At 42.9% G+C, this 25,625-nt stretch overlaps 2 protein-coding genes across 2 annotated transcripts; both read right to left on the reverse strand.

The window, feature by feature from the left end:
* Positions 1–211: 211 nt before the first annotated feature.
* Positions 212–2,629, reverse strand: lmod3 (leiomodin 3 (fetal)). The gene is made up of 3 exons (XM_061075557.1): positions 2,342–2,629; positions 408–2,045; positions 212–259 (listed from the first exon to the last, which is right to left on the reverse strand). Exons 1-3 carry the CDS (start codon positions 2,627–2,629, stop codon positions 212–214), a joined length of 1,974 nt encoding a protein of 657 aa, XP_060931540.1.
* A 1,355-nt stretch (positions 2,630–3,984) lies between these two features.
* On the reverse strand, positions 3,985–25,625 carry frmd4bb (FERM domain containing 4Bb). Its single transcript, XM_061074792.1, has 23 exons — positions 25,505–25,625; positions 16,876–16,941; positions 15,585–15,679; positions 15,397–15,489; positions 15,018–15,102; positions 14,578–14,634; positions 14,464–14,486; positions 13,341–13,424; positions 13,153–13,218; positions 12,887–12,944; positions 12,721–12,807; positions 10,653–10,729; positions 10,356–10,494; positions 10,120–10,261; positions 9,753–9,886; positions 9,444–9,560; positions 8,856–9,084; positions 8,716–8,769; positions 8,445–8,595; positions 8,100–8,267; positions 6,991–7,775; positions 6,169–6,307; positions 3,985–4,838 (listed from the first exon to the last, which is right to left on the reverse strand). The coding sequence occupies exons 2-23, from the start codon at positions 16,939–16,941 to the stop codon at positions 4,664–4,666; spliced, it is 3,024 nt and encodes a 1,007-aa protein (XP_060930775.1). The 5' UTR covers positions 25,505–25,625; the 3' UTR covers positions 3,985–4,663.

Raw genomic sequence — 25,625 nt, forward strand, 5'->3', positions numbered from 1 at the left:
AAACACATGATCAGGTTTGCTCCACATTGAAGCATCTAACATTTAATCAATTCAAACAAACCTACTAACTGGATTTTAATATGAATTTATTATAGTAAGTCTGGAAATTATCTCTTAACAATTAATCTGTGTGTGTATGGTGTAACTAATACTAAAACTATTTTAAATAAAACATACAATATGGTGAAGATGTATATTTGAAGTCATAACCTCAGAGGAGACTTGTTTCACTTGATTCCAGTGCTTTGGGAAGCGGCACCTGTAACAAAGGAACATTTTTTAGGTTTGCTGGCGTTCTGTCAGTGTGTGTAATATCATATTAATACTGGAACATCTGACATTGATACACTGATGTGAACGATGAATTCTCTATTCTGATTTTAGAGTACGGACTTTCAGATACTCACAGCTTTGAGAAAGGCCACGTTGCTCTTTTTGATCGCGCCCAGGAGCTGATCCCGTGGTGTGACGTCAATTTTGGGTGGCAACCGTCTGGGGACAGGCTTCAAGGTCCTAATCACATTAGTCAGGTTGGGTCTTTCATCTATCACCTGTTCGCTGTCCGCCTCCACCCTGCGAGTCTTCCTCAGCTGGAAACCGGGGTTCACTGGTCTCCTGTTATCCCTCGGGTCCTGGTCCAGGAAAGGGTCACGTTTCTTGGGGGTCCTTTTCAGCTGCACGTCCCTTAAAGAGTTCGCTGGTTCAGCGCTGGGTTGTTCGGGAATGCGTTTATGATTGAGCGGCTTCTTGGGTTCTGGCTGCTTCTGGGGTTCTGGCTGCCTCTGGGGTTCCGGCTGCTCTGTCTGAGGTTGTGTTTTTGGCCAAGCGCTGATATCTGCTGATGGTGGGACGAGCCCGTACTCCTGCAAGACTTCTATGGGCGGTATGTACCCGAGCATCTCAAGTAAACCAGGAGGCAGGTTCAGACTCCTCTCATACGTCTGCATCAGCTCCCTGTTCTCCCTCAGCTGCAGCTGCTTCTGCTCCTCCTTCCTCTGCTGCCTCTGACGGTCCAGGTTCCTGGTCAAGAGGTTGGTCACCACCATCCTGGGCCCCGCCTGCTCAAAGTGATAGCCCATCTTCAGGAGGGTGTGGTTGGCCTTGAGCAGACGTGAGATCTCCATCTCGGAGTGGTGACCCAGCATGTGCCTCTGGTTGTGAAATCGCAGCTCCGTGAGAGTCTCGTTGAATTGGAGGCAGCGGATGATGGCTACGATTCCCTTCCCCGTGACAAAGTTAGACTCAATATTCAGAGTCGTGATGCTGCGATTCTCTCGTAGCATGTTGGCCAGATTGTAAGCAATGTTTTCGTCGACACCAGTGTTGGCTATGCTGAAAGTTTTGACGTGTTTGTTCTTCTTCAAGCCGTTGACGTAGTCCAAGAGCATGTCTTTGGGAATGTTTTCTATATTGTTGAGGTTTACCTCGTTGATTGAGGGGTTGTTGTTGCGGATCTTGTCAAGCGTCGACTCCAAGTTCGTCTCATTTCCTGAAGGTCTCGATGTCATTTTAATGTTGTTCAGAGACAGCTTCGGGATATTTAATTTGTTAATTTTTCTCTCTTCTTTCGGCGGGAGATTATCACTGGTTTCATTTATCTCTGTCGCCTCTGAAGCATCTTTGGGAAGCAAAGAGTCTATCGTTCTTATTTCCTCTTTCTCTTGGAGGGGTGATGTGCTGGGTCCTGGGGCTAAGCTCTTCATCTTATCTGGAGAAGACTGATCACCATCTGAACTGTTTTCCTTTACTGTTTCCACAATGTTATCTTCAGGATCCAAAAGTTTGTCTGTATTTTCATGTTCTTCTTTATTCACCGGTAGCTGCACCTCCCTCTCATCCTTCACCTCCTCCTCTTCGCCCTTCTCGTCAGGTTCATCAACTACTTCAACAATTTCCTCTATTATCTCCTCAATAATTTCCTCTCCGTTTTCAGAACCCACAGCCTCTTCTTCAATGACTTCCTCTATCACTTCATACTCTTCATAGTTCACAGTGTCTGTGTTTTCTTCTTTTTCTTTCCTTTCAGCTTCTTCCCTCAAAGTTTTCTGATGAAAACAGTAAATCAGAACAACTAGATTGGAACCATTTCAAAAGATAGATGGAAAGAATGATAGATATATTGATAGATAGATAGATAGATAGATAGATAGATACATAGATAGATAGATAGATAGATAGATAGATAGATAGATAGATAGATAGATAGATAGATAGATAGATAGATAGATAGATAGATAGATAGATAGATAGATAGATAGATAGATAGATAGATAGATAGATAGATAGATAGATAGATAGATAGATAGATAGATAGATAGATAGATAGACATTGACCTCTTACCTGACTGGGCAGCAGAGTAGCCGGTACTCTTTCCTCTTCGAGCATGCGTTTGGACTCTTTCTCCCAGTACATGTAATCAACCAGGGATCTGTGGTCGAACGTCCCAGTCGGAGTCTTCTCTGTCTGGTCCTTCTGCCTCTGTCCCACCGGCACTCTCTCGTCTGGGGCAATAATAACATCCATCTCACTCTGAAGCTCCTGAAGCTCCTCGGGCGAAAGCATAGCGAGGAGTTCATCCTCGTCGATGTCTTCCTCGTCGAGTTCATCGGGCTCTCTGCCGTTGGACATGTTTGCGCTCTGTAGCTTGTTGTCTTATTCGTGTGCTTCTCCTGAAATCAAACGGAAGGATAGCTTCTGTCGGATCGACGACTCAGGGCAGTCTGGCTTTGACTCCTGCTAGAGAGGGTTTGCTGCCCACCTCATGCAGAGTCTAAAATTAAACCCTGTGAACTGCATGGAAGAACACATGCTAACATTCTTCTTTCAGTCCCCGCTCCCAGCTGGCCCGGCCGTCAGGATCTTTTGGGATGACAGTTGCTTCAGGCAGAGGAAGGTGCAAGATTGACAGCAGCAGGTGGAGCATTTTCATGGGCCTGGCAGGGGGGGGTTCGTCAGTGCACACAGAGCTTTCTAGAAGACAGAGGACTCTGATGTGCTGAGCGGCAACAAACACATGAGCCAGAGGATAGTTTTTCTTCAAGGGAATATATCCGCTCAGCTGGAGAGAAAAATATGCTGCTTTTGTCTGACTTCAGACGGCTCAAAACTAAATTTGATACAGTGTGAGAGCTTGACACCCTGGAAGTTTTATTCATACAAGAAATAAAAGAAATTTGAATGAAAGGTTTTACTGTTTTTACGTTTTTTGCAGAGATCGATTTTCGGATTTACATCACTTTCATATCTGCCTTGAACCTGATTGGCTTACAGCATAAAAACCAGAAGCAACCCAAACCGAACTCCATCCAGTGACAACAAATCTTCCAACAGTATATCTAAAGTTCACTAACTCACCAAGGAAGTTATGTTCTCATTTTCATTTTGTGTGTTTTTTAGTTTGGAGGATTATTACAGCACAGGGCAGATTAGCATGAAACTTGTTGTAAGGCTGTGGTACGGAGTCAAGAAAGAACCCATTTAGTTTGGGTGTGGCTCAAGATCAGGGGGCGGATGCAGGATTTAGAATAATTCATCAATCTTAATGAAAAATAAAATCCCAGGTATGTTTAGGGGACTGATGGAAAAGATCTGGATCTCGTTAAAATGTGGTTTCATAAGGGGGCTTTTGAGCCTCGGAGGATGTCTCTTGATGTTCTTGTTTACTTGTTAAATCTAATTTGTGTCCAATGAAATTATTCAGCTGGTGTTTAATTTCCTGATGGAGCAAATTGGGCAAAACTCCAATAACTGCAGTTCCCCTGGTTGCTAAGTTAAACCAAGCAACTAGCTGTCACCAGATAGACTTCTATTGATCTACTCATCCAACTCGATCGATCAGGCTTCATTTGCTAGAAAGCTCTGAATCAATTTCCCGAACCTTCCAGCTATTGCTTAAGGGTTTGACTCACTCACTTAATAACAGAACCTGAGCTGCTTGTTTACCCCCCCTCACGAGCCCCTGAAAGAAAGTGACAGCAGCCGTGTCTGTGTCATACATGTATTTATTCACATCTGTGTTCCCAGTGGAAAATATTTAATGACAACATCTAACGACATATCACTACACACGGTGACTGTACAAATATGTGAGAAAAGGAGGATAAGGAGTCATGGACATGGTGTTCACGGCAGTGGTCTTCTGTTATCATAAAAAAAGAAGTTCTTATCAAAAGATCTATGTTCTCACCATGCATCTTAAAACACTACGGCACCAACGTGAACAAATGGTTTCTATAAACAATATTGACATGATACGTTCTCATTCAATGTTAAAAGAAAGGAAGAAATGGGAATTTATCCAAAACACAGTTCAGCTCCAATGACGATCAAAAAACTGCTCAAGCTTTGTTTTCAATTTGGATCCGGATTTCATCACATTTCACGAGACGCTGTCTGAAGAGGTGAAAATCATTTTGATTCTATAACCTACTGTTTACGTATGAGACAGTAGCTAGTTCCTGTTAAAATACACGGGGTTGGGATCAGTAAAAACACATGTTGCCTCTTTTTTTCTTCCATCTTTGATACACAATAGCGTTTGAGTCCAGTGCGTCTGTGCAACATCTTAAAGTTTCTCGACACAGTTCTCATCTACCTGTACAATTCATCCAATCCAAGGCACATGGGAAAGTCATTCAAGAGTCTCATCCCTGTGTTCAGAGGTTACTTTAAACATGAGGACAGGCGCACATGCGAGCCGCCACGGATGTAACACCCCCTGAGACGAGAGTTGTGGTAGCCAGAAAAGTTTGTGTGTGCATCCTGTGTTCCAACTTGATCCACTTCATGTGCTGCTGGCCCTGGGCGGTAGCTCATGTAGCCTCCATCCAGGTGAAATCTGAACAGGAAGTGACACAAGAACATGTCAAAGATATATATCGTAGTTTGAGAACATGGAAGACGTGGTTGAATCTCATGATCAAACAGGGGAATGGAAGTGCAGTAAAATCATAGTGGATATTGTTTTGTGAGGGTGTACAAACAACTTAATGGGTAAAATGGGAAATTGCCTCTTTTTAACTTGCGCCGAAGCTTCAGTAATGTCAAGTCTTGGATTGTTGAACCGTCACTTTGGTCCAGATTGAATTTTCTCCTTAACTAATTGATAGTTTGCCATGGATTAAACTTTTCTTGGGGTAACAAAAGCTGTGATGACTGAGAACATAGATAAAAATAGATAGATAGATAAATATGGTTGGACGAGGTGACAGGTCCCCAAAAGTTAATTATAATTTTAAGTACTTATTTAACCTGATGCTATAATAGAAATCTGGTCATGATTGACAGCTGACACTAACTTGTGATTGGTCAAGAATGTGAATTTCCACAATCACAGGCTCTGGCTCTGGCAGAAACACAGCCCATACTTTCTACTAAATTCTACACACTAAATCTTTAAGCTACAGTCTATGCCTGAGGATCTTCACAGACATCCTCAGTTTTAATAAACCTCATTAATCAAGTGATTCACACTTCAGGTATGTCTTTGCTCGGTTGATGCGTCAGGTACAAGATGAGTAAAAGATAAGGACTGAAATGCATTTGACAAAATACAATCATGCTGTGTCGGAATAAAAAAAAAACACTTCACACTAGGAAAAGGTGAATGATTCAGTTGAATAATCTTTAAAGGAAAACACAAATGAGGATGGAAAGTGGAGATGACACAACACGACATGTAACAGCCCGCTGTGTCTCACCCTTAACTGCTAGACCGGTTGTCTGATGGTTGATCTGTACTAGTGGCCTCAGCGCCAACCACTTCAACTGTCTCTGAATTTTTAGGCACTATGTCAGACACTTTGTTTTCGGGAGAAAGTCTGCACACACGAGCATTAATCACACGTCAGGGCATGAAGGAGAGAAGAAAGAGAGGAGATCTTTAGGGTTTTATTATTTTATGAGCTCGCACAGGAAAAAAAATGTTCTGTGCAAAAGAAACACAAGGTGATCTTTAAACCAGAGGCGGAGCAGCACAAAAATCTGAATCCTTGAACTGTAGCAGACACAAGTGACACCGACTTCTGTACCTGCAACTGATCAGCATCCTCTGAACTTCCACTTGAAATTAAACTGAAAGAACAAACCACCCCCCAACCCCCCCAGTTATCTGTGACTTTGCTCACTTCCCCTCACACCCTTGAGGTTTGGTGGACTGCAGATCTCACCTGCTGTGTGCCGGACTGCGGTTGTAGGGCGAGGCGTGGCCTCCGGGCTGAGGGTACTGAGGTGTGACGGGCGAGTCGTACTCCGTCAGGCCCACCGCCAGCTGATTGCGCCAGTTGCCCGCGCTCTCTGCTGAGGACACTGCAAACAAGACAAAAGCAAACACACCCAGTTAATGTCAGAGTGTCCTTGTTGTTATTGGAAACACTGCGTCCCGCTTCACGTCACTACTGCATAACAATTCACCCCTAACATGATACTGCAGCATTATATTTTACATAAAGTGAGTCCTAACTCAATTTGAACCAAAATAAGGATTTATTTCTGCATTTCTCTATATTGGTGCAGAAAATACAAAATCTAACAAAAGGTTTCTATGTATGTGTATTAATATAGCTACTATGATACCTATATATTGTGACTCTGTTTCACTTTCAAGGGTCAGAGGAAGAATCTTGGTGCTCAAAACATCACTAGCAAATAAATACTTTAATGGGAGCTTCAGGTGTGAAGATTTACCTGTTTTCAAATGCAGGAAATACATGCAAATGTGTATTTTCTTATTTCATGATAAGAGACAATATCTCTTTAATCCTGATGGTTAAATAATTCTGACACAATAGTATTGTTTTACTTTTTACTTTTTAAGGCACGTTAACGCATGTAACATCAAGTTAGACTAATATAACCCAGACAAACAAATTGGATATACAAATAAAAAAGCCTTTCTGACAGGATGCATGTACATCACTGGCTGATTATATCATGTTAAAGACAACTGACAGCAGCTTAATGAAAAATACAAAAACAATTCATGTTCTCACCTGAGGAGAAGGAGGTGGTTCTGCTGGAGTGGCTGAAGGCCGCTGGCATGGTCTGGTAGCCCAGACTGAGCTGAGAGCCGCTGTCAAAATCGTATCCGGTGAGCGTCCCTCTCCCCCCCTCCCTGGGGACCCTGCTGCGATGGTACCAGCCTTTCAGATGCTCCGCCACCAGGGCCTTCTGCATGTTCTTGGCCAGGAGCTCATTCCTGGGGCCTTCTCTGTTCCGCGGCGGCCTCATTGTGGCATAGGGATTCTGGGAAAGACCATCTGCCCGGTCACTGCTGTAATGCCTGAATCTGTCATGTCCGTGATACCCGTTCGTTTGGTAGGAAGGGTTGACGTTGTAGTGGCCCTCGACTTCGTCCTCATACACGTAGGCACCGTTAGAGTACGGCTCAATGTCCGAGCAGGCGTAGTCAGTGACGTAGTAGGGACTCGGTGCATAGTGGGATGAGCTGTCACATGAGTAGCTGCAGCCGGCATGGTGCTGCACCAAGTTGGGCATGCTCCCGGTGTTTCCGTACACCTCCACCTTCCTGTGGAGACGATGCATGGTGGAGTTGCGGGAGTCCAGTGTACTGTAGTGGGAGTTGGCAGGCCCGCAGTAATCCAGGCTGGACTGACTGGTGTAGGAGGAGCAGTCCTCCACCATCTCTGTGCTGTTGCTGCGGTGGGCGTGTGACAAGATGAACACCGGCTTCTCACAGTCGGTGTCTTTTCTCAGTCGGGGCTGCGACTCCAGACTCCCGCTGCGGTGCCTGAAGCCATGAGGAGACCCCTCCGACCTGGAGATGGAACACAACTGTTTCTCAAACAAAGGAATGCAGTGCTGTAGGATTATATTTCTGTATTTGTCAGTACAAAACCGAGCAGGGGTTCGTAAGAGAGCTTGGGTAGAAGGTTGGGGAGGTTGAAGCAGGGATTGGGTTGCACTGAGAAGGAGGAGGAGGAGGAGGAGGAGGAGGAGGAGGAGGAGGAGGAGGAGGAGGAGGAGGAGGAGGAGGAGGAGGAGGAGGAGGAGGAGGAGGAGGAGGAGGAGGAGGAGGAGGAGGAGGAGGAGGAGGAGGAAAGAAATTGGGTTTGGCAATGCTGGGGAGAGGAAATCACACCTGAGCTGGCTGCTGCTGTAGGCATTGCGGGTCATAACCGGGGTGGGAGGCATGCTGCGTGGATCTCTGGGAGGTCTGGGAAGGGTTTTACAGGGACTACTGTGGGTGGAGGAGACCTCTCTTGGATTCTGGTAGTAGTGGGAACCCGACTGGCCTTCATAAGCTAATCTAAAAGGGTGTGGTTTCAGGAGAGGATAAAAAATGATAAGGGGTGAGATCCGAGGGAAGGAACGAGGATGCAAACACGACGGACACATCAAGGATTGCAAATAAAATCAAATGCTGCAGAGACAAGTTACACCTCAAGGAAACAATAACAACAACACAAAACATCTGTTTCCGCACCTGCTGTGGTTCTTGCTGTTCTTGTGATTTTCCCTCGGACATCCCTGTCGATCCAGATCATAGTCTGCCCCCAGCGAGCGCATGGGACTGAGCTGAGGGGAGCCTTGGACCGACCGTGACCGAGGCCTCTGATTGACGCCTTCTGACTCATCTTCACACAAAAGCATCACAAGGTAAAGAAAACAGTACTTGCTTTTTTAATATCAGCTATTTTACTTGTTATTACAGCAGGTGAAATGATTTTAAAGCCAACTTGTGATGTCTGACTCACCATCATCCAGTGGGAGACTCGACAGGGAGCTGCAGTCTGAACGGATGAGTTCATCTGGTGTAAGAGGAAAATAACTCAGTGATGATTGTGTATCCAGCTTCGTGATTAATGCAGTCGCGCACGTCAGCTTTGCACCATACCTGCGATGATGACGGAGGCCCGCTGCGTGGGCTTCTTCCCCTTCTTGATCCTGTACTGGTTCATCTCGTCCTCTACCAGCTGGAGCTTGTGCATGGCGTCCAGACAGTTTCTTCTCCTCTTCTTCTTCACTGTTTTGCACAACTCTGACTCATTTGCAAGTTTTTTCGCTGCCTCCACAATCTTTCGTTGCAACGCGAATCTGCTCTCCAGGTTCCTCAGGAAAGGATCCTGCACGGAGCATGAGCAGCAGAGACACCAGTAACTTACAGATATTCCATTTTAATCATCAAGAGACATCTTACTTCCCTACTACTTTGAAATGTGTTGCAAAACAGATTTAAATTGTGTCTTGGTGTCAGGTGGACCTTATGGAAGTTATTCTTATACATAACAAGCTGCATATATGCGGTTGTATTTATGTTTTCTATTTAACAATGGTCATTCATGATAACATTTATGGGTAAACTGTAAAATATCTAACCTTGAGATTTACCCTTTAGAAAATCCGCTATTTTACACAGAACTAGAAGAAGATCCGGCATAAATTTGCTGCTGCATTTGATTTAAGAGCACAGTTAAACACGAACCTCGTTGTAGGGGAACAGTTCATCCAACTTGAAAGCCGTGCCAACTCGCCGTCTGACCTGCGGCGGCCTCTCACCTGAGGAGAGGGGATAGTCCAGCGGCAGCTTGCCAGTGAGCTCCTGCAGAAAAAAAACACCCGAAACAACAAGTCACCTCGACACTTTAATGAACTGAGAGTAACAGCAGAATCCATTAATCTCCCGGTCACACAGCAACACAGTTGAATAAAGGGAGCTCAGCAGATTGAATGCAGCTGCCTTGCCAGATATAGACACGCTGCAGGAGAAGTGTTAAACGTGATAATTTCTCACCGCCTCTCGCAGACAAATCTTTTTCAGTTCCTTTGTTTTCATGGCCAAGATGTCTTGGATGTCCTGCCCTTTTTTCCTCAGCTCAGACAGCTTCTCCTTCTTCTGCTCCTCACTCATCTCAGAGTCTCCGGATCCTGTGTAAAGAATCATCGGACTATTTATATCCTCATTTCCAAAGATGCAGTGTTTGTAACACAGTGATATCACTGAGGATCTCACTTTTTAACACCTTATTTTTACTTTATACTCCACAAGCAGCTCATTTTGTATATTTTACAGCTTAATCAGGGACAATTTGATGATTTTTGTTATGGAAAAATGAGCTTAATATGCACTTGCTGCCTGAACTGTAATAATTATAACCTACCTGTAGAGACCAGGCTCCCATTGCTGGATGTTATTAAGTTATTCTTCAGGCTTGCGTCTGCCAGTCTGTTTATCTTTGGTCCTCCGTGGTCCGTGAGATCCATGGCAATCTCCTCCAAGCTCCTTGCTGCTACTAATTTTCCCTGAAAGAATAAAGTGCACCACTTCAAACAAAGATTCTACCATGGATAAGTCAGAATGAAATGCACCGGGCAGCGGCTGATGACGGACACTTACTTTACTTTGCTTTCTATCCAGGTAGAACTGGTGCTGGCTAATAGCCATGACCCAGATGGTTTTGATCAGAGAGTGGCTGGCATACCACGTGTGGATGATAAGACCCGTCTGCCCGAAGGTGCGCTTGGTTACTGCTCTCCTGTTGCAAAGAACACAGCACAAAGGAAATCTGAGCTGGAGGTTTTATCATAAATAATATAAAAGCTACAGTGAGAGGAAAAGATGGATCAGTAAAAGTAAGAGTGGCAGAATGAGCAACTTGTGCCAATACACTGAGGAGAATCTCCTGCTACTCACCTGTGTGGATCATTAACTTCCACAGCAAACTTTTTCTCTCGGAAGTACAGGTTTTCCAGCTGCTTCCACTGGTAGAGCTGAAGATAGAAAGAGCTAAATTAATTTCAGATATGATGAATAGATGTAGGGCTTTTCACAACATGATATACACAGAGATAAGAGGTGATGAAATACCAGGACTAATGAAATCTGTCCACTTGTTCCCTCAGTCCCGGTAAAATGTTCATCGATCATCCGGACTAAACGTCAAATAAACCATTATAAAATATAAAGAGTGGTGCAGGTGTTTTGACTGGTCTGTCTCCGCCACTGTCATTAAAGAAAACCAGACTGAGCCATGCACTGTCATTACAGTCTGAGTTGCCAAGTCTGCAATAATGCAGGTGTTTAAGAGAGGAGTACGCCACAAGGGGACATTACACAAAGACTCATCACAGCACAAGAACCGTTTCCATGGCTCATCACGTCCATCCCTCACAGCAGCCACTAATGAACAAGCTGTTTGTGTGAGTGACTCACTCTGTGTGTCTGGACAAGATCCGAAAATGAGACACAGAGTTGGACGGTTGAAAGAAACTTGTGGATGCTGAGGATTTCACAACGAGTTTGAGCAAACGCATGATCACAGATTTTTACATTAAAATTAAAAGAACACCAAAAACAAAAACTGCAGTGAAGTCAATCAGATGAGTGTAGTATCCAGTCTTACCAGTATGATGATCACAAGTCCCACAAATGTAAGTATTTAAATCCTCTGTGGCTCCGTTGTCAACACAAACACATACGTTGTTCTATCCACTGTCAGCTCCTGACTTGTCTCCTCAGGTATTCTCAGTAAGAACACCCAGGATAACGCCCAGATCCAGCCCCTCTCCCTTTGACATCATCAGCTCCCTCCCTCCTCCACACACACACACACACACACACACGTACACACACACTCACACTCTGCCTGAACACAGCTGCCTGCTTGCACAATCCTCGACGTGCAGCAGACGAAAATGGATTACACCACCTCGACCGATTGCCAGGATTGAACAAGAAGACGATGCCAGTTAGCGAAGGTGGAACTTTCACCTCCTTTTTTTAATCACGCACATATTGAAGGAACAGACCGGACGGCGTGGCTAACACATCACTCACATGGGTGTTTCTCCAATTAGACTCACAGGGCTGAAACAACAGCAGTGGAACAAGAAATACAGGTTCACACTTCATGATAAAAAGTCAACAGGTTGAACTGCCGGCAAAAAACATATCCAACATCTTCCCTCTTACTGTCCATTGCTGCAGCTCCTCCTTTCAGCCTCTGTCTGAAACCCCTTAGATTTAGCTCATGTCTCTTTAAGCCCCCCTCCTCATAAAGCCCAGTCTGCTCTGTTGTGATTGGTCAACCGATTCCAGCGTGTGTAGGAAAAGTCGACCTCTGCTCTCGCTTTACTTATTTTACCATCAAATCCATTCAATCACTTTTTAGACTCGATTGGAGGATCATATATTTTGTAAATCTAATCTTAGCCTGAAATTTGACTGTAAAAATGTTGTTGTGCATTTTAAAGATGAGAATTATAACAATGACTTCTTTATAAAACTACAAAAAGGGCCCAAATTGACAGTATTTTCAATGAACCATAAGAAACTCTATCCCCCTTCTTTCCTTTGTCTTCTTTAGATTTATGTTGTACACATTTTTGGACATAATTCATGTATTTACTGTCACATTTTTTCTCCATAATATTTATTTATCTGTCTGGGAAAGGGGAGTTTATAAATCCATTTTTTAAAAGTATTTGCTGGATGACTGAAGAGAGATTTCAGGGGCTTTGTGAGCTTGAGTGTTTTCTGTGCTTGTGAGGATATGAGGAGCTCTCTCTTTAACGTTACAAACCCTTTACATACACACACAAAAAACTACAAAAAAGAAAAAAAACATAAAAGGCCTCATATGTCTCCTTTCATAAGAACTGATGATTCATGTGCAACAGAGCCAATCGCTGCCGGTGCTATCATGTCCACAGTGGAGAAGCAGCATCCATCTTAGAGACCCGGAGCTGGAGGAAACATTTACCTTTCGAGGTTTTAATCTGTCCTGCAGGTCGTACTGGCCGATGCCTTTATAGCTGATTCCAAGCCACCAGGGCATCCCTTGTTTATCCTGTGAAGGGAGAGCACACCTTAAACACGGCTGACTCAGTTTCAGGTGTAATTCCTGTTAATCCCACCCGGAGACCTACCTTAACTTCATAATAGTGCACACCGTACGTGGGGAGTGATTCCACTAATGTCAGATACCTAGAACAAAAGCATTTTCTGCATGAGTAACACCTTGGAAATGTAGGGAGAGCATGGGAAAGTGATCAGTGAGATTCATGGGACTGCAGCTGAGGAGGAGCTATTGATTTCTCTCAGATGATAAGAAAGAGGATGCCGGAGTGTGGGAAGCACTAATGGAGGTGAGAGGAAGATTAATGAACTTCTCCTCTTCTTTTTTTATACTCACTGAACAATGGCCTGTCCTCTGGAGACCCCTTTCCGCTGTTTATAATATTCAATCACTCGATCCTCACTGCAACGGCACATAAAGAAGACGGCTGCTTACACTTTGAACAGCTGTACATCTTCAGATAAACTAATTCTGTGCCATAATCAACATGTTTTTCAGTATTGAGTATTTTCCTGTAAGCGTACCAGTATGCAAGAGATGGATGTTCCTTTAGTACTTTGGTGGGAAGAGTTGGAAGTTTCTTCAAGTCAGCTCGAGTGTTTTCATCACTAAAACAGAAAGATAACGATTATGACAAATGGAAAATGATATAAATGCACTTCTCAACTGCTAGACTAAACTTTACTTGAGTATTTCAATATTTTCCTATTTTACAGCTGAAGCCAACATTTCCGAAGTGAATCTTGGACTTGGTACTTCAGAGAATTTATCTACAGGGTGAAATAACTTGATTGGGTTCATCAGTTTATAAAACATGACGAAACTCTAATATCAATCCTATAATAACATATAATAAAATGAAACAGCAAAGGGGCCAAGGAGTTATTTTACATTTCAACACTTCAAGTACATTTTGCCCATAATACTTATGGTAGTACTTTTATTTAATTTAGACTACAGATTGGAGTAAGATTATTATAACATTGCAGTATTACTACTTCTATTCAGGTATCTTTCAAGTATCTTACACATGATGAATGTTCCTACCCTCATGGTTTTGTGTGCATTATATTTTCCAACATCTAGATGCTGTTTCAAAGCCTTCATCCACAATGCAAGGAATACACTTCTGGTAAGGACATATTTTTTCTTTGTGTACACGTGATAAATACTTAAACCATGTAGCTATTAATCGTTTATAAACTCCCCCATGTAGCTTTGAAACATACAAAGGACATTCCCTCATTGTCTTAGAATCTATTGTGACTATAAAGACTTTACTCAGATGGACAAAGAGGCTTATATTCATAAACCATCTTCTTTCAGCAGCTGGTCACAGTCAGGTGGCGTCCTGCACAAAGACCTGCAGTATTTAGTCAGAACACTACAAGTATATATAAAATCAGAAGGCGTCTGAGCTGCTCTGTGAAGGTGTCTCTGCTCCGGCTTCTGTCGGCACTGTGAGATTCATTAGTTGCCTGGTGCAAGCTTCTCTGCACTCCGTGGTAAGCCCCACATAACACTGCTATTGATTTTTGTTGTCTGCACCGAAACAAGTGATCTATCGAGCGCCGTTGCTAAGAGCGCACTATTAACTTGTCCTGCTGCCGTTAAATACTTCTTACCAAGCTGATAATGTGCCCTTACCTTGTGTAGTCTCCCTTCGCCTCCTAGTGATAGAAAATACCTGATTAGATCACATGCTTTCAGACACATCCCATTTATGTCTGCGCGGTTTATGCATCTATTAAAAGCACTGACCTGCAAAGCATTTGCGGCTAATTTGAAGACGTTTTCACTTTCCACTTCGATGATCCCCTGAGAACCACAAGAGATCAACGGGATAATAAATAAATAAATAGGATGCAGAACATGTGGTGCATGAGGACGAAGCTTCCTACATCCGAACAAAGAAGCGTCTCTGCGTTGCCCTACAATAACCTCTTCAAATCAACTCTAGTGTTTTTCTACTGTCTCAGACTGTCTGCTTTACATTCCAGCCAGCAGAGTGAGAAATCTGTGCCCTGCAGCCACTGTGCACTGAGCTGAGGTGCTGCCGGGGTCCAGAGACAGTGAATCATCAGGGAGCTGGTGCTTGGAAAACACACACACACACACACACAGACACACACACACACACACACAACCTACAGCACGATCATCGCTTCAAACCACAAAACCAACGAGAGGAAAACACTTACATTGTAGACAGCAGATTTTGCGTTCAGGAAGAATAACTCCACCGTGATGATGTCCTTAAGCAACGTTATGTTTTCGACATAGAACCTGTGACGGATGAAAGCACACGTACGCACAACAAATTTTGTTGAACTGCTGTTGCTGCTCAATAAATCCTACATTTGCATTCATCTCTGCTGAGTGTGTGTAAGCAGTGTGAGGTGAAGGTGAGAGGGAGGGAGGAGTCTGAGTGGCAAAAGAAAGTTGGAGACATTCATTCATATTTAAGACAATCAGAGTAAAACTTCTGTGGACTTTGTAGACAGCAAAAATTCTGTGTCCACAAAGTATATCGCCCCCTGCTGGAGAGCTTGTGCTTTTCATGAGGAGACGAGTTCCTACCTGACCAGGAAGCTGAGGGTGATGGGCCCGGGCTTCTTGGAGAAGTCATGTTCATGAACCCTGCGATCCATCTGCAGCCACTTCCGCTGACCACTGCAACAGCAAACACACGCAGGCATCAGAAAGGAGACATCGGCAAACATTCAGGCCGCTGGGAGAGATAAATTAAATTAAAACGATTTACATACTTGTCATCGGAAAATGCGAGTCCAAAGAATTCCTTCTCTTTGAGGTTGAAGTGGGAGGTCACCAAGTCGAGGAGCTCGTAGGACAGCAGCTTAGGCTGGAGGGGGGGAGGAGGGAGAGGGGGGGATTTAGAGTTAAGCTGACTTTAATCTCAAATATTAGGTGAAATGACTCAGACAATTTCCTTGATTAATGTCTAGCGGATGCTTTAGAAAATGTTTTTTTTCTTCTGTTGTTTCCTCTGTTGGACAGAGAGGTTACCGGGGGGGCAGGATGGGAGTGAGGAAGCTCAGTGTTCAAACAAGGCTGCTCATGTATGATCAAATGTTTTCAGGAAATGTAATAGAAGGAAAAATTCCTTCAACCCTTCTTTATCATTTTTAATACATTCTCATTGAAATACGAGTCAATACATAGAGATAAATCTATATTATGTTACTTTTAAACCTGCAATATACATTTTGGAACATTACACTGACATATTTAATACTTTCAAGGTGAATATAATAAACTCCTTAGCAAACAGGTGCCTATTAAAGTTCTGGAACAACATTATCGTCACTCTTATTTAACTCTGCTTTGGTCTCCACCAACTCCCCATGCAAATATATGGCTCAGCTAAATGCTTTGTAATCTCCACCAGTTATAGTTTCTAACTTCGTCTATCTGCCGTTTCATCATTGATTAATTTAAAAATCGACTGTCATTAGCCTTTCAAATACATACTTTACACAATACCTCACCTAAAAAGATTCTATTTACTTTCTCAATTAATAATCTACATATTTGTTTGTATTTGTGTTTTGTTTTACTTAAAATTGTTTATGGGTTTATGGTTAAACTATAAAATATCAAGCTTCAATTACATGTCTCTGTCATACTCGGTTGATTTATCATTGATAAATGTTTTACTTCCTAATACTGGCATTGGCCTTGGCCCCCAAAAATCCATATCTGTTGGTTTCTGCTTTTACATTGTGGGCAGCTGTTACTAAGGAGGTAGAGCAGATTGTCCAAAGCCAGAGGGTCGGCGGTTTGATCCCCGTCCGACCCATTCTGCATGCCGGACCCCAAACTGCCCCTGACAGCTGTGATGTACTAGAGAGAAAGTGCTGCACATAGATGCACCGTATGAATGTGTGTGTCAATGGATGAATGGCAACACTGTACTGTAAAGTGCTTTGAGTGATCATCAAGACTATGAAAAGCTCAATATAAATACAAACCATTTACATCACACATGTTGGAATGAGAATATGCATCAGAGCCTCTTTGAATCAGGAGCATTCGTACCTGAACCAGCAGCTCAAGCTTCCTGTCGTCCAACAGCTGCACCTGACAAAGTCTTCCCTCCGTCATCTGCAGGTGGAGAGAGACGAGGAAGTTCAGGGCTTGTGACACTGATTACAAACTGTTTGTAATCACTGTTCCCTCATCACAAGGGAACATGAGGATCTCTAGTGTCAGTCATGTTTTTACTGCTTTAGTCATGCTGGTGTTTTAACCATAGAATATAGAGCAGAAGAAAGAGAGTTGAGGCAAAACTGACATATTTACTATCAGCAAACTGAGCCCAGGCCTGGCTGGCGAGTACAGTGACCCTTTTCAAGTAGAAGTAGAAAAAAAAAACACACTGACGTTGTTAATGACAATAAAACCTTTGTCTTGGGATTTGTTGCCATGGCGACCGACCAAAGCAAGGATTTCTTCAACTTCGAACCTTTCACACTAAAGTTTTACTCTTTCAGTCTTTCAGGATTCCAGTTAACAAATTGCCAGTTGGTGGAATGAATCATTTCCATTTTATGTAACTTTATACTCCACTTTTAACACAAGATATATTATAGTATATAAAATACGATACTTAGACAAATTAAACTATTCAACAATATATAAAGATAATATGCAAATGGGTTAAGTAAGCTTCACATACAGACATTAATGCAAATATAAGAGTAAAACTGTTAAATATATAATAACACAGTTACACAGGAGGTATTTTTATGCATGAGAACATTGATCAAATGACATTTTACTCATACTATGCTGTACTAAAGACAGTTTTACGTGTATTCAAAAGAATGTCCACTTGTATTTTTCTATCTGAGTTCTTCTACCACCACTGCAAAATCTCCATTCTTTCCAGTTTTACATCCAAAACAATAAAGCTGTCACAGCACGAATCAAGTTCAATCCATGCGACTGTTTATAGCAGGAAAGCAAAACCTCATCTCAGATTAAACTCTGTATCCGGGGAAATCATATTTGTTTGCTTGTGCACGATTGTTTCAACCACAATGCCCTTCGAAGAGAGAACGAGTCAGGCTGACCTGCCCGGAGACACCGAGACCACCATCTACTAGATAAATCAAATAGCCGGTAGAAATGACAGATTGAGGTCAACCACTTTTACAACAAATACCTGCACAATGACTTTTTTTAAAGAAGCACAGAGGATAGATCCAACAGCCTCCTCATCTGACAGAATGGGGCTGATCACAGCTTGTAACGCTCGTAGTGAAGCTGCTGTACCTGGTACATCTCTCCAGGGAGAGTGCAGGTGTGGACGCATCCCTGCCCAGACTTCATCCTTTGACACGAGTCTCCTCTTCGATCCGGAACACAAGGTTTTCTCGCTCTGACTGAGCAGCAACAGACATTCAGGATTAACCGGCGACTTCTGTCCGAGTTATCGAGCCGAGCGGCCGGGCCTTCGCAGGGACGGCTTACAGAGTGTGGTCAGTTTGTGAGAAATCAGCAGTTGACTTAATGAGGGCTGGCTGGGTAAGACTCCTGACCAAGGTTTAGGGTTAACAGCTTATTAATATGAACAACACAGGTCAAACCAGAAGTATGAATGATTAATATAAGGCAGTTGAGTATGTTGATATAGTTTATTTTGCCTGCAGCTCATTTTATTCCGTGGCTGAACGAGTTTGAATGTGGATATCAGATGTCTTTTGCTTCCTTTTCCAGTAAATTTGAACTGAGTCCCACTAAAGTGACAAAGACGCTTTAATTTACACATTACATTTGCAATTCTCATTCACTCTCCTCTCACATTGCACAAATAAACAACTAGATTGACTCTCAGTAGAGCGCATGCTTCCGCCAAAGCCCAACAGTCCATGTAAATTCAATCAAGCTGCACACGCTCATACATATCAATTCCCTAAATGTGTCTGGTTTGTTTTTCATTAAGATCCATGAATTATTCTCCAGGGGAAATGGCGAAAAATTTAGAAAAACTCCATATCTCGTTATTTAACAGAAGGCGAAACTAAAATCCCTGCATCTATACCCCCCCCGATCCAGATCCACACCGAATATACACAAACTAACCTAGGTTACTCCTTTAAATGACACCATCTGTATTGTTTTAATGAGCTCTTAGTTACAGCCCCTGAATAATGTTTCTCTGTTATCACCAGAGACATAAATTTCCCTCCATGAAGTAAATTAAAAGTGCACATTCAATGAATCCAATTAATGTGGAGAGTGACCACTCTTACCAAGCGGATTATTACATTGATTTTGAGCTTGAATTAAATTTAACTGCGTCCAATGTGTGTCTGCTGCTCCAACCTGACATGTGCAGTAAGGGGGCCGGCCACTAGATGGCGCAGGGATTATTCTTCTTCTACGAGGAAGTGGTCCATCAGGAGAAAATGGCCACTTGAACAAACACGCACCACTGAGGAATTTTCAGAAGCAACTATTAGCTCAGCAGATGAGAGTCTAATTCAGCTGGGACGACTCGGGCTCATAAATGAAATGATTGGAAGAGGGAGCTGTGATTTTAAGGGGAATCTGCACCATTAATCACCTGGGAGCTATAAGCTTCTACAAGAACTGCTATTTATATCTGAATGAGACGCACAGCAACCCTGACTAACCCTGCAGCTTCTCAGCAGTGACACACTCATCAAATGTACAGGCATGAAAAAAAAGAGGAGCTTAGACCTGAACAGACTGGGATATAAAAACTGGTACTCAACTACGGCGCTCAGTATAGAGTAATACCTCCACAGTGTCCAACATACGACTTAGGAAACAACATTTAAATTCACTAGATCTGGATTTCGCACATAAATACCAGTTCCCTGAAAACATGCCTGGGTTTTAAAAATCAGGATTCATGGATTAATCTCTTTGAAAGCAATTTTCACTGGACAGAACCAGCTTTGGGTTGTTTCGACTCATTATGCTATTCCAAACTGAATCTACATCAACATTTAAAGGCTTCTTCCCTGACCCGTATCGCATCCTGTCACCAAGTTCCCTGCTAATCTGTCAAGTTGTTTATGAATAATCCTACAAACTAACTGACATGAAATAAACTCGGCTGATAAAGTTAATGATTACAAAAGCACGCTGGTCACGATTTAAACCTTCATTGGGCATCTCATGATGCATGTGTCCGAGCTAGTGGAGCAAACAGCGTCTACCTACTCAACCAAACCCAATCTACTCGTCCTCAGTGAAGGGCCCTCTGTAGCCTCTGGGGTCAAGACGAGCATCGAACCTTCTTCATGTGAGAAAGACGGGAGAAGAAAGAGCTGTCGGTCTTTGTGTTGGTTTCTCCAGAGACTGGACAGGCGCTGGCTGAGAACTCTGCCACAGGGTGAGGGTTTGAAACCAGTCTGGAGCCTGAGGTCGACTCATAGACAGCTTGTTATATGCGAATCACCCCAGTAGAGTGTTGGGGAGGGTGCGGCTGTGACCGCTAAAGAAAAACAAAGACTATTCCTCCTGATGATGAGCAGACATTGATGAAAAACAATGCCATATCCAGCTTTTAAGAATGTACAAAGAGCATTTCTCTGTCTCCTAAACTGTCAGTGTCAGTGTTTAATACGTCACTCTGGTTAAATGTCATGTCCAGACTGCAGCCCGTCTTATCTCAGTTTCCCGTTTTCATGCATTATTGATGAAGGCTGGTATCACGCACCCGTCCGTGTCTGCTCTGTGTGCTCACATGCTGCTTTGAAGACACGGCAATCGCAAAAACAAGGAAATTATCATGAATTAAAGATCTTCCCAAGTAAAACCTTACTTTAAACATATTTTAATTCACATTTTTGAGAGGAGCTCTTCAGATTATCAGTATCTAGTGGATTCACTCACACTTGGTTGATGAGGTAGCTCAGATCTTTGCTTGATTGCAGTAAAAAGCTGGAGATCTAATGGGCTGTGGTCTAGTGGAGGAGCAGCGTCTGTGCCAGAGATCCCAGCAGCATCAATAAACTCACTCACAGGGTCCAGGACCATCATCATAGATCTGGAGAGTCTGTGAGGAGCCGGAGGTCACTGAACAAACTGCTCTCCATCATGGAGAATCCATCCCATCCAACCCACGACACTCTGAAGAGACACATTCATTTTGAACCCCAACCTTTCTTAAACTGCACCATATTCCTGATCTTGTTTCTGAAATATATATATTGTGTTGTTTTTAATTGTAAAAAGGTTGTCCTCAATGCTTATGTTGTATATTTCTTCCTCTGCAAGTCTGTAATTCTGCAGCAGCAGCTGTTATCATTTGAATTATATTGTTTTCCTTTGTCTGCATCATGACAATTTCCCTCATGGTATAAATAAAGAATCTATCAATGTATAGACAAAGAGTTGGAGCCCTGAGAAATCTAAATAAAATCTTCCTGTGAGTTCAAGTGGCTACACACATACGACCTGACAGGAAGTGACATCCAGTGCATTGTGGCTCTAAAGGGAAACTGAAGGAAAAGTTCTTTGTTTTCAGAACATGAAATCTTCCTCTGTGACGATGCTCAGTCATCAGATCCTGTTTTACAGCTGAACCTGATCTGTATGTGACCTCTGTCACCTCAATCTCACCGGTAACTACAGAGAGGGGAAGGATAACAGGTAAACTCCAATGATTTTATATGTGGAAATCAATCAATTATCATTCAATCAAATTTTACTTATAGAGCCCGGGGGAAAGATTTGTGTAAAGTCTTCTGATGCAGATAACGCAGCATGAAGTCAGATGACCTGCCTATAGTGATGTCACTTAAGGCCGCGTCATTTCAGGCTGTAGGTTTGAAAATAGAAAAAAGATCAGAGGCTGCAGAGTTTAGAGAGGAGAGGGACACCAGACCTCTGCAGCTTACTCCTCATCTCTGCTTGAGGCTCACAAACAACTTGAGAAGACTTGACAGATTGACTCAAATAGATTGTTTCCCCCGTGAAATAATCGGTCGATCGATCAACTGATAAATCCTTGTTTTGGTCTTATTCAACCATTCCCGTCCAAAGATCCTAGGCCCACACTACAGCCTGAGGGGAGAGAAGTCCAGGCTCCAAGAAGCCAGGTGGCTGGAGGCGGTGGTCTGAGGGAGGCAGCACAGGATTATCTCCTCATCTGATATCACATCATGACTCATGTTGTCAGCGGTCAGGAGGTATCTGTCAAACCAGTCTGGCTGTTTGTGATACGCACACAAAGGAGCTCGGGCTATTACGGGCAATTTAGCACCAGGGAGAAATATTAATTTTGTTTTCCTCACGCCCTAGATGTTCAATATAAGAAGGGCAGGCTGCATCACAGGGGGCGGGGGGGGATTGATTCATGGGCATGATGTCATCGTGCAGAACAAACTCATATGCCCACCCGAGAAGAAACGTCTGTAGCAAGACAATGTGACATATTTTCTTGGCCGTCCTACAAGTGGCAACATAAACCACAATATTTCAAGAGCGGCCACGGTGACAGCAGTGGTCAAATCTGCTCGTGCTGGTCTCTAATATGGTAATGCTATGGCGGTAGAATGGCCATGCATATTCGAGTGAGGAGCCTTAGCTCTGTTTACCGCCTCATGTTTCCTCCAGAGCCGCACGGACACTGACGCTCGGAGGTTCAGCTGCTGTCGTAAGAACCGACCTTGAGGGAATGTAATGAAAAAAGAAGATAAGGTATAAAAATCGAATAAAGGTCCAGTGGGTAGATTGTCATGGCTGCTGAGGAGTATTTACTTTCTGGGAGAAATTCAGAATGTTCAAATGGCCAAAATGCTAACCTAAAGTTTCTCTATTAAAGAATAATCTATAAACTCTATGATATAAGTATTCTATTGTAATGGCTGTCAATCCCTACATCCCTGAATAAAATCAATCATATCTACACTTTGCGTACATTTTAATAAGCTTCAATGGGTCACATTTCTTACTTTTACTCTTCTAATAATGAAGATTAAATGTTTAAAAAACACAGAGAGAAAACTCAATGTTCTTGGCACCTGACAATGCAAAAGTACCAAACACTGTATTGAGGATTTTGCAGTTGTTTAAGTTTAACCAGTGCAACAAGTGTAAAGTTTATCCTGACGATAGTTTCTAAGTCGTTTTACAAATATAAGCAAGAATCCTAATAATGTGTTGTTATTATTTTCTATACCGATCATCAGCTGACACTGGGCGACCAGGGCATCTAACATATAGAGAACAACAGACAATTTGGAGACACAGGGAGAACATGAACTATGAAATAGACGTTCACATAGAACATTTCTTCACAATTCATCAAATATAATTTGATATTTCTAGCATAAAAAGACATTTGGTGATGCGACAGTTAAAATTAGAGGGTCAACAATTATCCAGAAATCATGACTGAATATATCTGTGCTGTATTTCATGTAATCTGAGCAGTACTGGTTCACATATCTTCTGCTGTGTCAAAGAGGAAGGGACTGTCATCAACTTCCTTCCAAAGATGTCAAATTGAACAAAGTGATCTAAAAGCACAAGTTCATTTTTGTATTCTCATGTTAACTATATGTGTGTTTGGATCAGTCTCAGTAGACAGATTGATCCAGAGCTAAACTCGTCTCCTTTTCTCTTCCTAAAAATGAAGATACTTGGTTATAAATAGTTCAAAAGACCAAACTGCAGCAGCTCAGAGCTAAATTTAAATGGCTTAATTCCAAACACACAGAGGATTGAACTCTTCCAATTTTGAGAACTTTGCCACCAGTTGCCCTGGTTCATATGTTTCTCCCCACCGACGGTCCTGGAATCACAAACTGCAGAGTTTCATTACAAAAGAATTACCTGCAGTGACTTTCTGCAGAGCTCAGGGACGAAGCACTGAGGTGTGGACGTGAACAGAAAATAGAACATGACCAAATTACACGATGTGAGCGAAGAATCACAAGAATCTGCAGTGTCTGCAGCCTGCATGGAAATCATGGTACCGTGACCACGCTGACTCAGACCCAATCAAATCATACTCATTTGTCTTAACCCTCACATTAAGCATTATTATAACAAGGATCAGCTGGTGGACTGAAACCGTTTTTCAGACGTGTAGGACAAAGTTCTCGCCTTAAATCCACCTGCCAGCTAACGTGAGGCTGCTCAGCTCGAAGCCTTCACCTTATTACATTTATCAGATTTATTCCCTCTGTGGTAAGTGTGGGAATACAAGATTACTGTCCAGAAATAGATGGTTCCCTCCCTGTTTTCAGCACATTTCTCCCACAGTCTCAGGAAGCTTTGATTCCTCAGTGGACGGCTGCCAGCTGAGCCCTGAGACATTTCTCAAACAGACAGAGGAGCATCTCTGACTTCTCCTACTCTCTGACAAACAAGTCAGGATGTTCAGGATCATCATAAATAAACAGAATTAATACATTTTTATATTTTCTGATTCCGTTTAAGTCCGTTAAAACACCAGACATGTGACTTAAATCAACCGTTAAAGAGTTTGTCACGAAAGTGGACTGTGCTGATGGATGACACAGGAAATCCTCCGCTCCAAAGAGGAAGAGCGACAAAGTTTCACACTGGGCACGTGCGTGTCATCCAGACGCACACCGCTGCAACAACAGTTCCTGTTTACCATGTCTGGTGCTTTAAATACACCAAGACGTCTCTTACCTCAACTCTCCAGATGACAGCAGGTCAATGTCTATCTCTACACAGCTCCTCCTTGTTCAGAACACAACATCACAAGTATGTGAGCTAATGAGGAGGCAGCAAGGATATTAAGGCCTTAACTAGCCCTTGTCAATGTCAACTTTATTTATAAAGCACATTTAAACCAACTTGGTCGACCAAAGTGCTTTACAAAGTAAAAGATATAGTAAGAAAATAGCAATATATCATAATAATAATGATAATAATATATCATATATATATGGTCTTGATTAAATGTACTCGGCTAGGGTCATTAAATGTCACCAGTTGTTCCCAATCAACATATGCAACTAGTCCCTGTTAATCTTGATTAAATATGCTAAGCCCCATGTCCCCAAATGTCACCAACCTCGTACAATTACAGGAAATGGAAATAATGTATAAAAAAGCCATAACCATATCCAGAGATAAATGAATAATGTCTTGGACGGGGATGATTCCCATCAGTGCTGAGAAAGGGTCAAAACGATGATTCATCCAGTCAATCAATGCATCACAGCCAGATTCACACACAGTCCTCAGCTTAGCAGGATTGGACTTTTCTTCAATTATTTCTTTCTTAACACAAACACACAATCAAACAATATAATTTCCACATTTCCCTTTATCCTCCCCAATCAGCATGTGCCTCCTGTAATGAGTCTTGTCCAGCTCAGGGCCAGTTGGCTCTGTGCAGGGAGAACAATGAGTGAGCTCCAGCAGCAGCAGCAGCAGCCACTGGGTGTTTCCACCTGAACCCACTGACTGCTCCAGATGTGTCAGATGTGTCCACGGTGCTGGAGTCTGGCGCTGGAGAAGCAGGAGAGAAGAACCAGTGCCGCTGGGATAATTTTTCACTGATGTCTCTGGATCTGGTGCGGTTTTACTTTGTCTCCTCGGAGCTCCTCAGTGAGGCGGGTGGAAGCTGCTCCATCACACACCCATACACACCCATACACACACACACACACCCATACATACACATAATCATCTATCTTCTTACCTTGGCTCTGCTTTATTCTTTAACAATCCCTTCTGCAAGGCAGGGATGAGGTGGAGCTCCAGCTTTCTCCCCGACTGCTTCTAGCCAGGGAGGGGAGCCGCCGTGCAGCCGCTGTCCATGT

The sequence above is a fragment of the Limanda limanda genome, chromosome 7 (assembly GCF_963576545.1).
Source record: "Limanda limanda chromosome 7, fLimLim1.1, whole genome shotgun sequence".
NCBI classification, from domain to species: Eukaryota; Metazoa; Chordata; class Actinopteri; order Pleuronectiformes; family Pleuronectidae; genus Limanda; species Limanda limanda.